This window comes from Temnothorax nylanderi, unplaced genomic scaffold, assembly GCF_030848795.1.
Source record: "Temnothorax nylanderi isolate EJ_2023f unplaced genomic scaffold, tnyl_v1.0 TNYL_tig0038_pilon, whole genome shotgun sequence".
NCBI classification, from domain to species: Eukaryota; Metazoa; Arthropoda; class Insecta; order Hymenoptera; family Formicidae; genus Temnothorax; species Temnothorax nylanderi.
Genome location: NW_027249100.1, coordinates 256467 through 271184, shown reverse-complemented (window position 1 = coordinate 271184; position 14718 = coordinate 256467). Strand labels below are relative to the sequence as shown.

Below are 14718 nucleotides of genomic sequence, written 5' to 3'. Positions count from 1 at the left end.
TCCACGGTCTCGTTACAACAAGAAACGTTCGTTGCAACAGGAAGAGACGTAGAGAAAGACTTCCTCTCCCGGTTGATAAATTAAAAACGAGTTCTATACTTACTCGGACGGAACCGCTCGACCGCCATTTCCACCGCTAGTCTTTGTAAGAGCATTAGCACCTTGAATCTAAAGGCTTACGTTCCTCGGTCGTCGGGGTATAAATCTACCTCTGTGAATCGTCCGGAACTGGTGTGCCGGCGGCTACATAGCACTTCAGTGCTGAAAGTCTCTCCTCCACATCTCCCGGCTATCCAAACGAGGCGCAAAGTATTTTTCCTGGAAAAACACACACCTCCTGGACGTACTCGATGGCTGACACACACAGTATCCGAGCAGTTACGAAATTCCCCGGTGGGCACGTCTACGTCGGCGGCGGTCGGTACCCCTCCAGTGTAATATTTCGAAAGACCTTGTCTCACGAATCTACGTTAGCGCTAAGAGATTGCTCCCTCATACCCCTTTACCCGCGACCGCCACCTCCTGCCCGGCCATCTCTCCCCTTTTCCTCTTCCTCTCTCCATTGTAATCATGGAAACAATCATTCTTCTCTCTCCCTGGTTCCTCTTCAGTCCGACTGCGCTCTCTCCGCCTTTCGTCTTCTATCTCTCTCTCTCTCTCTCTCTCTCTCTCTTATTTCCACCATCTCACGGACAATCCCTATGCCGCGTTCACTATTTCTCGTTCTCTACTCTGCCACTTCCGCCTCTGTTCCTCGTCTGTCTGTATGGCCGTCCGTCTCTGTGTCGCTATCTCTTTCTCTCTCTCTCTTCGCAAGCACAACGGATTTCGGTGTGTCTCGTTCTATCGTTGCACCGAAGGCAAGCGCACCGTGTTTGTGGCGCGGGGTACCTCGGTGCGGTGTGCTGATGGCGAAGGCAATGTGCGACTGATGGTAGTGGTGTTAGTGAAGGTGCTGGTGGTGGTGACGGCGGCGGCGGCGGCGGCGGCGGCGAGCTACCCTTTCGCTCGCCTCCGCAGCAATCACCGATTTGTCTGAATAAGCCCCGGGCAAGTATATGCTCATGCTTACCCTGGGGAAACACCACTTCGGCCAACTCGCACTCCCTCCCTTCTTCCCGGCCCTGCCTGTTCGCGTCCCTTTCGCCGCGCCAACAGTCTGCTACCCAGCTAACATACCCTCGTTCTCGTTTTCGGCATCCCTGAAAATGCTCCCGTTCATCGATGCTTGATGGAAACGTCGGCAGGAACAGTCGGGATATAGTAATAGGCTGCAGCAAGGGCGAAACGGGGTGAAGGAACGAAAAAGGGGAGACGCCATCGAAGTTTCTCCTCGTATACTGTCGATCTGGTGGAGCTGGTAGCAAGGAGGAAAGGCAAGAAGATGAGCGACGAAGCTGTTTTTACCGGTTTTGCTTGGCAAACCGGGGGACAGTGTATAACTCCTTCACAAAAAGGATCTCCGGCGTTATTGTAACGATCTTAATTATAGTGATATAATGTACAAGCCTGTTGATGTCAACGAATTAGAACAGGAATTAACTAATTATTGCGTTCTTTTAAGGAGAATTAAGTATTAAAACAACTACGCGTAATAAATCGCAATATAGGTAACAAAATTTCCAACATAATATATATTATATAACGTCAGTAACGTCAAAAGTATACGAATTATAAAATGTTTCGTGATTGCGATTGCTTTTCGCGATGATAGGAGAAAGAAGTGTTTCTGTCGCGACTACGTTACATAACCCGTGTTAAGTTCACTGAACAATAAGGAAGTGAACATTCTCTTGAGCGGGCAGTGAGATATGACTTAGTAAACTTGCAACTTCGCTCAACTATAAAGGACGATATCTCGCGAGAGAGAAGGTTGACGGTGATAAATGAATCGTCATAAGCAACTAAATTCGTCTCGACGCGTTTCTCAAAACGCCGCTATTCATATTACTTGTATTCACATTCATTTATGATCCCAATCTTGCCCCGATTCGCGTGAATCGTCTGGTCTGAAGTATAATTGGATTACGTACGGATATAGGGAAGCTTTCGTGGATTTATGTTTATCGGATATGTGCTATTGTGTTTCGCCGGTCCAAGTGTACACGTGGCCTATCTCTCACTATCCTATTTCACTATTAGTCCCGTCGATAATAGATGATCTTATATATGTGAATCGATTTGATCCGCTTTGAGCCAACCAATGTCCCTAATTATGAATAAACAATAAAATCGAGTAACGAATTAAAGTTCATTGCTATAATTATAGAAGTGCCTTTTAATATTTGACATACTTAGAAATAGAAAAATTAATAGTAATCTGGTTGCATCTTAGATGCGAGATCGTAGCGAGACGTTCAGAGAAAATGGTGCGAATATCCTGCAATGCTTCACCCTTAGTCTCCCCTCGCACTGAAGGTAGAATCACTTTGATTTCTTTCGAGCGCGCGTTTCGACTTTCGCAATGGCGCAAATGAGAACATTTAAGGGATCAGAGCCGTCACGTACACCTCACAGAAGATATCACCGTTCATTTTTTTCTTGATCCGTCTTTCGCGTCGACGGGAGGAGGAAAAAGAGGTAGACACAAGTCTGCCCGCCTTGTGCATCTCGGCGATTTGCCTCGTTTTACTTCCTTGAAAAGGTGCCGCGGATACTAAAAGCTTCAAGCTTGTCGGTGCCTTTTTTTCGTTTAGTTGGAAGGCTTTAGAAAGATCGGTCGAGACGAGCACAAGAATAGTAAGAAAACACTGAGGAACTCCGCGAAGATAAAGCGCTAAGAGAAAGAGCCGCTGTTAAAGTGTGGATCACAGAGTGTTGTGTGGGTGTGCGACTGTGTGTGCGCGTGCGAATTTTTATCTACTTGTCGCGAAAGGCGTTTTATAATCTCCTGAAAATTGCACGCTTTTAGGATCCTACTTTTGTGTCGGTAGCTGCCTCCATTTCCTTTCATCCATTATGATCGTTTTTTGGTGTCAGCTTTCTTGTTAATTGGCGATATTCGACGAATAAAACTTTTATGGAAAGATATCCGATTAACTCAAAATGTTGAACGCATAAATGGTTTCGGTTATACAGATTGTTCCGCAACTATCGTACAGATTATCTTTTGCATTAGTAAATGCACATGTAATTCCATCTGTATATGTTTTACATTCCAAATGAAAATGGATTATGATAGTTGTTCAAGAGTTGTAGTTATTTATTAATTTATGAATCGGAGACAAATAAGTCTTTGATCTATTTTACATGCCTATATTGTCAAACGTAATGATATTATCAATCGCGCGATGGCGTGTGATAAGCTCGTTTAATTCGATATATATTACGAGAAAAGATTCATATATGATTTCTTGTTTCTATATAATTATATATATATGTATATATATAATATATATATTTAATTGTTGCATATGAATTACTCAATTCTTTTCTTTGATGAAAATTTAAGTGTGAATGCTTTAATTTCTTTTTATAGAAAGTATTATTAAATCCAATGTCTATTTGTGGAATAAGATTTATCTTGCTTTTGATCACAGAAAATATAAGAATTGACTTATTAGTGGAATTTTTATTAATGGAGTTTAGTACAATAAAATTTAAATCATATTTTTTGCAGCAATTTAAAATTATTTTCCTAAAAGCACAATCCTTGTTTTATTAAAATTATGTAAATAAAATTTCATTTCTTCCGAAATGTAAAAATTTAGGTAAATAATAATAATAAAATAATAATAAAATAAATTAATTTACATAAATACTTTCACAATTAAAATGAAGATAGATTTTATCTTTTAATTAAGCATTAGAGTTAATGTATGATAATGGAACTTATTGAAATAATTTTTTAACATGAAAAATAAAACATTTTACATATACGGAGAGAATTTTCTCTTAAAATTTACCCTGAAATCATGGTAGTTGTGGGACAACATGTACCACCAAGAATTTTATGCGAGCTATTCTGATTAATATCTACCATAATAAAAAATATTAATATCTATTACATTAAAATATAAAATATGTTTGATTAATTTTACTAAAATATATCTAGGAAATTTCAATAATTTTTCAAAATTTACCAATCTGCTTGGTAATTTTTATCACGTTGTTTGTAAAATGTCTTTTGTATATTTTAAAAATTCCTTGGTTGCCAAGTTGTCCCAAGTTTGTAGTGAATTTAAGGGTAAAATATAACAAAAAATTCTCTCCGTGTATATTTATTTTATAAAGCACTTTAAAATTTATGCCAAATTTTGTAAAATAGAATTCTATTATATTTGAATTCATTAATACAATTATTGTGTAATTTTATGCCGTGTATTTAGATATTATATGTACTTTAATGTTTTATACTTTAACAGTTTTATACACACTTGTAGCCTCTGATTTTCCATTCTATCGACATGTAATATTGTATAAAACGAATTTTAACCTTTATTTTATCATAAATTATAAATCGTTTAAAATGAGTTTTATACGTTATATATTTCGTAGTAGTGACAAATTAGCCGGTGATGATATCTTTGGCGGTTGATTATTTCGGCGGCATACGCGCCGTACGCAGTGTTTGCGCACTTCATCTTGTCATTTGCGTGATGAGATTCGACTTGAGATACAAATTAGCGGCACGAGCAGTTCCGCATGTCGGCGCATTATTACCTACCTTACCAAACACGTTCACGACAGGAAGAAGAAAACGCGATTATTCTCTTTAAGAGATTATAACTATAATCAACTCGCGTAATTAATCAATTCCGCGATCGACAATTCATGAGCTTATCGACGCGATAGCTATTTACTATAAGAAGTAGATATATTCGCGCGATTTCATTGATTGAAATAGAGATCAAATGAGAGTTACAAATTATTATCCCATTACGAAATTTACGTGCGATTATTTCTTTAACGATTTGAATATACATTTTTTTTTATTTAAATATAATTATGTACTATTTTTGGATTAAAAGCACAGAGTAATATCATTAGATCAAATGATTCAAGCCGAAAGTCGCGATATCGCGATATCGATTTTATTATTAGCATATGCGTTTCATGGGATTTAATGTATTGCGCGTATAATCCGAATTTTGATCGTATATTTTCGAACAGTTTATCACGTCTTAATTAGTCTTCAACTCGATTTCATTAATCACGTCGTATCGCACGATATCGGGATAAAATTGCCGACGTCGTGCACGAATTTTTCGGTCATTAACGTATATTCGCGAATGTGGGACGCATCGATTCGGAGCGCCGCGTTTTTAATTAGTAAGTACAATTGTAATTAATTCCGCGTTAATTATATCAGCCACGTGATACGAATTTTGCGTTCGCACATCGACGGTAAAATCCTTTGTCGTTCGCAGTTCATTCGATCATTGCGTTAATTTCCGAGACGTCGGACTCAAGTAATGAAAAACCAACCTAATAGTGATTTAACAACGATGGTCTATTAATAATTCGTTTGAAATGCAAGAGAGAGAGGAACCGAATATTTCGCGTGTATTTATTTTATAACATGTAAAATATTTCCGCCATAGCGATAAACTGGCTGGCACACACAGCGGCTCGGTGTTTTTGCGCGACAGTATATAGCGCGCCGCGTGTTTATACAAGACAAGGTCGTTTTGTTTATCATTCGCGCGGCGAGCCTCGGGCAGGTAGGCAGCGGAGCTCCGTGCTCCGTGCTCCGTGCTTTGTGCTCCTCCGTCTTCGCATTATCTTTTAAATTTCGCGGTCGTCGATAGCGGGCATGGAACGAATTAATTCCGAATCTAGCAGCGTCGCGACACTCGCGAGTCGCGAGTCGCGAGTGTCGCGACGCGTTCATTTAATAAGTGCGATTGCAGTTAGCAGAGTTAGCTCCGTATCGTAATATTTAATAACGTAACATATGCGTTTCACGAGAATTTAATGTAGGTAGGTATCGCACGTATATCCGAATTTCGATCATATATTTTCCAACGGTTTATCACGTCTTAATTATGTTTTCAACTCGATCGTATAAATGCGGCATATGTGTATCGGTGATTTATTAAAACCCTTCGTCGCGTCGTCCAACATTCATATCGCGAAGCATGTATTTCAGTGAATCGTAATTTAGCCGCTCATGTTTTCTTCTCGATCGTTATTTTTCCTAATGTAATAAAGTCGGGAGTATGCAAAGTATGCCGGACGATATCGTATTCTGAAGATTAGTAACGGCCAAACAGTACGATCATAATTAACCACAATTATTTTCGCCAGTGTTGTGCGAGTGCGACGAACCTGACAACCTAACCTAACCATGACATCCTGAGATTCCTGAGAGTCCTGAGTCCTGAGACTGAGAGGAGGAGCAGGCCTAGGGAAGGCATCGGGTGCCAGCGGAGCATCCTCGGGGTGAGTGGATTATTTATTTTACAACAATCACTTTCCGAAATATTAATTATTTTAGGCATTTTTCTAATTGAAATATGTTTCCTTTACAGATCGTCGTAGTCGGTGTTACAACTCCGCTGCTGCGCATCGAATCGGTGAGTGTCGAAGTACTTTTTATTTTACTTTGAGGTAACAGATCTGTGTCTATTGTGCAATAATTATATCAGATATAATTGTATATGGATGCATGTATTAAGTGAAAAGTAAAAAAGTACGTATTACATTTCACTCGAATAAGATGGATTAGGATTAGTTCAAAATGTTTAACCTTGGAATTTTCTTGACTATTGATGTTATTGACTTATGCATAAATTGCAAGCAGGTTTTTCAGGAACACAATTAAGAGATACCATAAAGTTTATAATTATATAAGATTTGGCGAATACTTTGTAATCATTAAACTTTATGTCAAATACATTATAGCTGATTTATTTATTTAATTCAATTGATTTATTACTTAGCTAATTAGTGAAAAATAAAAAAGAGAAAAAATAAAATAAAATGATAAATAAAACACTGAGAGCTTTAGAATATAAGTGTTTAGCTGATACTAAAATTCTCTCATGGTATTTATTTCTTGTTAACGATGAAAATTTGAAAAAGATATTTACGATTTATGCATTTCCCTATATATTTACGTAATTAAAAATAAATTATTTATTGAATGTAACAAGGGGAAAATATGTTAATGTAATTGCATTGCTTTCTTTTTTCTCTTCCTTTTCTAATATCTTTTTAAAGAAACTTGTGTTTAGTCTTTCTATTTTTCCAAGGTTAAATATAATGTGAATTAATGCAAAAGAAAGATACATTTAAATATTTTTATGTGGATATGTTATAAGCGTAAAATAACAGGATATATTTCATATATTTTATTTAATTTATTTCAAAATTGCTTAATGATTATTACTCAGATTTTTATAAGATGTCTTAATTTTGCCTTAATCTTTTATATCTTTCCTAATCTTTCCTATTTATTCATTAATTATTGCTACGACTGTTTATAACGTAATTGCAAATATATGCCAAGAAAATTTTACTACATAATTACATAAGTTCAATATTTGAAACCGCGATGTATCGTGATTTATTTTTATACTTTTCGAGTGATTGCAGAACGCAACTATAAAATAATTAATCTAATAGATTTAATACGTGATTAATTGTTCATTATTTATCTCCATCATAATCCAATTGATACATTTAATTGCGTATTCTAGTGATTAATTAAAGATCCTAACGTTACAATAGTTTCTGAATAATTGACTAATTACTACTTTATTTAGAGGAATTATTAATACAGATCTTAGAATACGCTATTAAAATATTAAATTATAATTCAGTATAATGAAATAAATCTGGAGAAATTTGATATCTGCCATGCAATTGAAACTTTAACTCAAGGGAAATAGGGAATGTACGAAGTCGAAAATTGCGTATTCCGTCTGATCATTTTCAGTCTTAACTACTGCACTTTGCCATTTCAAGCTGAATGTGTATTTACCTTAGTGAACTAATGCAAATACTAACAAATCTTGACTAAATTTTCTTTAACGACACACTTAAGCAGACATATTAAATGAGGTATCTATATAGTCACGTATATATATCATGTATAACGATATACATAATTTCGAAAGAACTATAACAGCTATGTTTGGATCATATCAATTTTCGATGAAGTTAACGATATTGTTAATTTAATATTGTAGTTTTTAACTTCTAAATACACGCGTTATTTTTAGTAACATATAGTCACAGGTGGGATCTCCAGGGATCCCCATAAGTTTTTTTTGTTTTCTCTAAAAGTAATGTAAGATATGTAAGTTTTAGAGTACATAAAAAATAAAACACATTTCGCGTAACTAAGAAAATACGTAACAAAACTAGCGCTTGGGGTCCAGCCAAACCCCGCTCGTGCAGTTAAAGGTTAATGAAATAAATAAACGTACGATAGCATCAAAATTAGGATTTTTACTAAGCTCTACTAATTTTTATCTCGAATAATAACGCGATGGCGAAAAGTATATACATTTTTTAAAGAAGATTCAAAGTTTTTCATGTTGAAATATATTTGAAATAAAGTTTGACAGTTTTACATTCAAGAGAGCCATGCTATACCTATGAATATATGCGTTTCGAGCCACGACGGTGAATCGTTAAACGCGTAAGTAAAGTATCGCGAAGTTTTAACTAGTGATGCATTGACGAAGTCGGGTACGCCGCGCCGGTATGAATTATATACCTACAACTTCGTTTTACAACGAAGACTAAATCCTCAGTCGCGTGTGTGCATGTGTTCCATTAATGTTTTACGTACAAACACGTACGCGATGAGTAACCATTTGCTCGTCCACTTTTCGCACCGTTTCGGAGAGAGAGCAACATTTCACCGCGATTTATATTTAGGCAAAAGTGCACATAGTGTAAGTTATTAAGCAAAATTAAGTAAATTTAAAGAGCTTCGTACCCTTTCTATCGCATTTTTGCACAACTATTTTTAACAATTATTCTCTTAATACATAATTTATATAAAAAAATATAGATATGTCTGCCTATACATATATATCGATATTCCTTATTTTTATAGATAAACTTTTCGTTTATTTTGATGCACACTCTTCTACTTTTAACAGATGAATTTTAAGTGGTGCAAAATTATATTAAAAAAGACTCGAATTATGTCTTACAATGTTTTGCATATAGGAAACACGGAGCGTAGAAATTTTACCTTCAATGACTGGCGTCATTGAACTATGCGACTCGCATAGTTTGTTTGTTGAAAGGCACGCTATTATTACAACACTTCTTTGCAGTATGTACATAAAGCGCTCTTATTACTATCTATCCGTGGCACAAATATGCGAGTCTGTTTGTCGGACATAGTGCTGGGATATGGTGTACTGCATAAAAATAGTGCATGCACGCGAATATATAGGTATATAAAAAAATTATTAAATGTGTGCGTACGCCGAATGGCAAACAACTATGGCCCCGAGTGTTTTCGGGCCAACCGCGAAGTGTATTCGATTTTGTTGTGCCTGTGTAAAACCACGTAGAACACGGTAAAAAAAGGGAGAAATAGTAGTACAGCGCATATAATCCACGCGTGAAAGCTTTGCGATTCGCATTGTTGAAGGCGCATTGTTGTTATCCGCGCGCATATCTCGTACTTTGAATGAATTACTGAATCGTAAACTACAAGACGCTGTAGAATAAATTAAACAGGATAATTACGCTGGCTGAACATTAACACCGCGGCAGTATTGCGAATATCGGGGGGTATTATATCATCCAAACGTTTAATTAAGCTGCTTAGGCGTTACTCAGCATTCTGGAAATACAAAATGTTATTTAACGTGAAAGTCCTTAAAACGCACGGGAAAGCGAGACTAACTTATTAACTTTTCTCGTTAATTGCGAAATATAATAGCATCGACATAGCTTTTTTGTGTAAAATTTTTAATTTCCGTAACTATGTCCGTTAACCTTTTCCTCGCTTTATTTAACTTTTTCTATATTTGTGCACGATATTGTAACAACGGGCTCTGTATTCATTTCATCAGTTACGTTTCAAAATACGTTACATCTGCTGTATCGCTTTATGATCACGCTATTTGTTTTTGGATACATATTAATTGTTTTGAAACGTATTATTTCATTGTGGAACTACTAAGTAATTTAAATTGTTTTTAACTATCATATATTGTTTTACGTCTCTGTATACTTTGTGGTTTCTTAGCTTTTTATAATTTGTAAAAATTAGCGGTATTTTCCTATTTTATTGCGTAATTAATTTTAGATCGTCTGATAATATAACGCTTTTTGCGAAATTCGCCCAATCTCACATATCGCGCGGCGCCACTATAATTAGCGATTAATTGATAAAGATGCATTCGTCGGAATTACAGGCTGGCAAGGTCTATCCGCATACAAATTTGCGGTTATCGAATTTTGTTTTACAGACGGTCGCGCGAGTATGGGTCGGCACGCGTTAAAAGCGCCGTAGCTAAAATAACACAAAATAATGCCGATGCGCGAGTTTTAACGTATTTAATCACACGTGAAAGCTTTATCCTGGGGAGAAAAAAAATCATCAGCGCGATGCCCAAAGCGAGTTTCACAGCGAAACATACATCGCATTCGTTTGCATGCTCGTGATGGCTTGACTTCAAATTCTAATTAATCAACTCGAGCGACACACATTATAAGCCGATGGCGAAAAGCTCTCGGCGACAAAATAGCAACTTTGACCTAAAAATAAACATTTGTGCCACAGGCGTTTATGCATGGTTTATTGAATATACCTGGCACATTTGAGTTGCAAATTCGTGCCGTATTACGATTACATTTGTACCTTGTTGCTGTTCACTCTCTTTATTTCTCGACTATTCCCGAGAAGATTCAACGTGAAATACAAAAGATTATCTCGATGTTTCATATTAGTAGTTTGCCATGTGTTAACCCGAGGCAACATATGCGAATTCGCGCAAGAGAAAATTATCCCGGTTAATTCGGGCATTACTGAATTTCTTGCATGTTTAAATGAGGTAAAGAAATTCTTATTTTTTTATATACAATATTTTTGCGCATACATACGAAATGAATGAACATGAACGTTTTGATGCAACGTAGCCAAGAAAGGCTCTCTTAATCCGCTGGCGCAGTTATTCTAATAATAATAAGAATCGGCATGTATAGCATTTTCTCGTCGTTTATATCGTCGTGTTATTTGCTTATTTCGAGCGAACGAGCGGAAAACTCGCGGTCGCGGAAAAATACAAGAAACTGCGGGCAGAGCGCGCAAAAAGACGCTGGCACGCTGACATCTGCCAGAACCAGCCCGGGGCGACCCATTTATTTCCGCGGGATTACCCGAATTTCAGATTCTCTTATCGCTCTAGCAACGTGCGCTTATGCGTTTCCAAGTCGGCTAATTAGCGCCCGGTGCTTGCTCCGCCGCGAGCGTCAACGCGTTGCGCCGCGCCGCGCCGCGCCGAGCCGAACCCAGCCACGTTTCTTGCGAAAATTCACCGGCTGCTTACCTTGTAATTTCCCACTTTCCTGATGGTACAGGAGAGGGCGACCTCTTTGCCAATAGCGGCGGTCACGTTGCCGATCGGCTCGGAGAAGCTCGGCACATCTGCGAACCAAAAGAAGCTTCGCGTTATGCTCCTAATTAAGTTCAAGCATTCTGAGAGCCTTACACAAGCAACGCCGATACCTTATAAAATTTTAACTGATAGACTTTTTAAGGAAAATTCTAAAAAAGAGGAGTAAATGTCCTACTCTCGTTAACATTTACATTTAGAAACAAGTTGCCTGGATAAAAGTTAAATTGCATGAAGCTTTCTGAAACGTGATTGTATAGTTTTAATGACATATTTTAACAGATACAGAGCAATTTTCCAACAAAATGTTTGAGAGAAGACATCACGTTTGTCAACTTTTTAATATTCATATATCTTGGTAATAAAATGTCGAATATTAAAAATTATGAACCGATTAAACTGCGGAATCGAATTATACATATATAATAAGCATTGAAAGTTATACTGCAAGGTATCATGTCGAGTTATGATGTTATTCATCATTGAATGTTGAATTGGTCGCAGAGTAGGCAACATATAGTAATGGCTTAACCACAATAGATCAATTGCCTTTATTGATCAATCAATGTTCCCTGGAGAACAGTTCCCTCCCGGGTACAATTATAATTTAGGTGGCTAGGGCTGCGCGTGAACTTAAATAATTTATAACCGTGGAACAATGGAAGACTTAAAATAACGACTGGGGACGAGAGAACTCCCTCAGTGGGGTAATTAAAAACACATAAAGCATCTAATGTCACCTATATAGCGTGTATCAACTGTAACATTGGATGAGTTATCCCGGAAACGTCGAGATAACTCTAAAAAATATTGCGAATTGTTGCAATTTTTGAAAAAAATAAAATATCTCGCACGAAATATCCGGGTTATTCGAGGGTTTCGCGTTACGAATATCGAAAATTGCAATTATCGTGCTTACTGTGCACGCGAAATTTGAACGTGTTTCGCAATTACATCTCTATGCGCGATGATTAAAATAAATATTTCGCAGTGCATTATTGACGCTTCAGTGATACGTCGTGTGCAAACGATACATCGCGTCGTCGCAGCGAGATTATGAAACTAATATCGTTCATTCAACTTTCCATTTTCATATACGTAAAATAATGGTATAAATATTCGGTCCCGCCGATAAATCGTTATTTTATATGAGGCTTAGCGCGCGTTGTTGCTTTGACAAATATTTTATGCCACTCGAGGCAGACGCACAGTGCTTCGATGTTCATGATTCGTTGGCTCTCGTTAAAACGCACGTGACGGCGCAATAGCAGCGATTAACGGCTTGTTGACGCATATAATACCGTATCTCGAACGGTGAAGTATAGTTTTAATTTCCTGTCAAGCCCCAAATTGCAGCTCGCGTTGACGTGGATGGTGATGCACCGAGTTGTTCCTATGCATAAGAATCGCGGGACGCGTTACAAGACTGATATAAATGAGGAATATAATAATGAATATTCATCAAAACGCCATCTATGGAGAGGCGTTGATGAATTCTTCATCACAATAGCGTTAATCTAAAATATATTGTGAATATCTTCCTGGCTTTTCGTGAATACACCATAACCACAGCTTACAATAAGCTCAAATACGCACTCACGTGTGCAACGCGTGTGTGTATTTAATGCAAATTCCTCGTACAAAGTGATTTGAACGTTGCTGTAGCTTATAACGCATATTGTACTGAAATCTGAATTAAGATAATTAACGGGGGAAATTACACATTTATCAACTGCATTGGAGCTACTATACGGGAAGTTTGTACATATTACGTGTTATAAAAGCGTCCCTTAATTTCCGATTATGTCATTAAGATCTGAGAGAACTTCAACTGTCACATCTGGTAGGTAATTATATAATTGTTAGTGAACTTGTCCCCTTTTCCCTTTTGGCTGCTTGAAATCTCACGCGATCTCACGGAATCTCATTATTTAACGTTGAAAGAACTTACGCGATCTTAGCAAATTTACGTGGAGATTTTCGCTTATCATTCTTCTACTTCTAGAGGAAAATTACGTAATTGATCTCCCGAGTTGTCCAATTTTCCTACAATAAAAGAGTCTAGATTCATTCTTCTTGATTCATTCTGCTCGCTCCCGAGAACAATGTGCACCGGCTTTATTTTACGAAAGTACCGGCGATTCTTCCTACAGGGCCGGGACCGTAAAATCGAGCCGGCGAACACGGGGGCGCCTGAGAAAAAGAAAATAACCTAACGCGCAGATCGAAGCGGAAAGTATTACGAGGCGCTACACACTTTTATAAGCAAGAAACCGTTTCGCTTGCCGCGCGGGTTGCGATGGAGGCGCGGGGACGAAAGAAGCGAGAAGTTTAAGCGAACAACATTCAGCTGTATCGCAGGCACGGCACGTGGCGCAATATTGAAACATGCGCGAAGTCAAAGTTTGCAAATACCATCTCATCGCCGGGTCATGCTCCTGGGTGGTGCATCGGGCGCGGCAACACCCGCCGCGCCGGCCTTCCATCGCGGTTTGCATCGAACGGAAGAAGCCGCGACAGCAAACTGTGTCGGGCCAATCCGAAAACGTGTGATATTCTGAGATATGTAGAAACTCTACTCGGACCTTCCTGACCGTTTTCTGCGTGACGAGGCTGGACGAGAACGCCGACGGACGAAAGACTGTGAGTTAGACGTGTCGAAAGTGTTAGCGTTGGTTTGCGAGGTCCGTCGATCTCGGGGAAACGGAGCGCCGATGGTATTATGATAAGATATTCACTGACAGAAACAGGAGAGGAAAGGTATTTTCAGCTTCCACCGCCGACGTCCCCGCGGCCGTATCCAGAATGTAATATAAGGAGACGTGGGGGAAGATAGCGACGTTACTCGCTTCGAGTGGCCCCGTCTACGGGGAAGAGATGAGATGGGAAGATCGAGGAGAGATAGGGAGAAAGAGAGAAAGAGGGAGAGAACTAGAGAGATTTTGCTTCTCTCGAGAGGGATGATGCCGCGAGTAGTAGGCGTGTAGGGTATGGGTGTACGTGTGGGCGCGCATGCACACTCGTACCGGTCTTATTTTATAGCGAAATTATTCCAGGAGAAAAATAATTCAATCTCTTCGCGGTACAAGTTACGGTACTTGGCATCCGCGCTCCCGTACTCGAGTGCCGCTCGTTTCTGTAGACTCCGGAATGCCGATCGAAGAGCGGGGATCGGCTTTCACTT

The 14718-nt window shown here is 38.3% G+C and overlaps 2 protein-coding genes across 3 annotated transcripts in view; one reads left to right on the top strand and one right to left on the bottom strand.

The window, feature by feature from the left end:
- The window catches only part of LOC139771300 (lachesin), a 50888-nt gene that overhangs the window by 13448 nt on the left and 22722 nt on the right, over nt 1–14718 (bottom strand). Inside the window, exon 3 of one of the 2 annotated variants that reach the window (XM_071703961.1) lies at nt 11469–11566. In XM_071703961.1, coding sequence (XP_071560062.1) covers nt 11469–11566 — 98 coding nt within the window. Of the gene's footprint in view, nt 1–209; nt 1270–11468; nt 11567–14718 lie in introns of those variants that run through there. The other variant, XM_071703962.1, reaches the window with a different exon arrangement.
- Nucleotides 6238–14718, top strand: part of Pygo (pygopus family PHD finger) — an 86336-nt gene continuing 77855 nt past the window's right edge. Inside the window, exons 1-2 of the mRNA XM_071703959.1 lie at nt 6238–6384; nt 6474–6518. The gene's annotated coding sequence lies outside the window, so the exon portion shown is untranslated. The remainder of the gene's footprint in view (nt 6385–6473; nt 6519–14718) is intronic.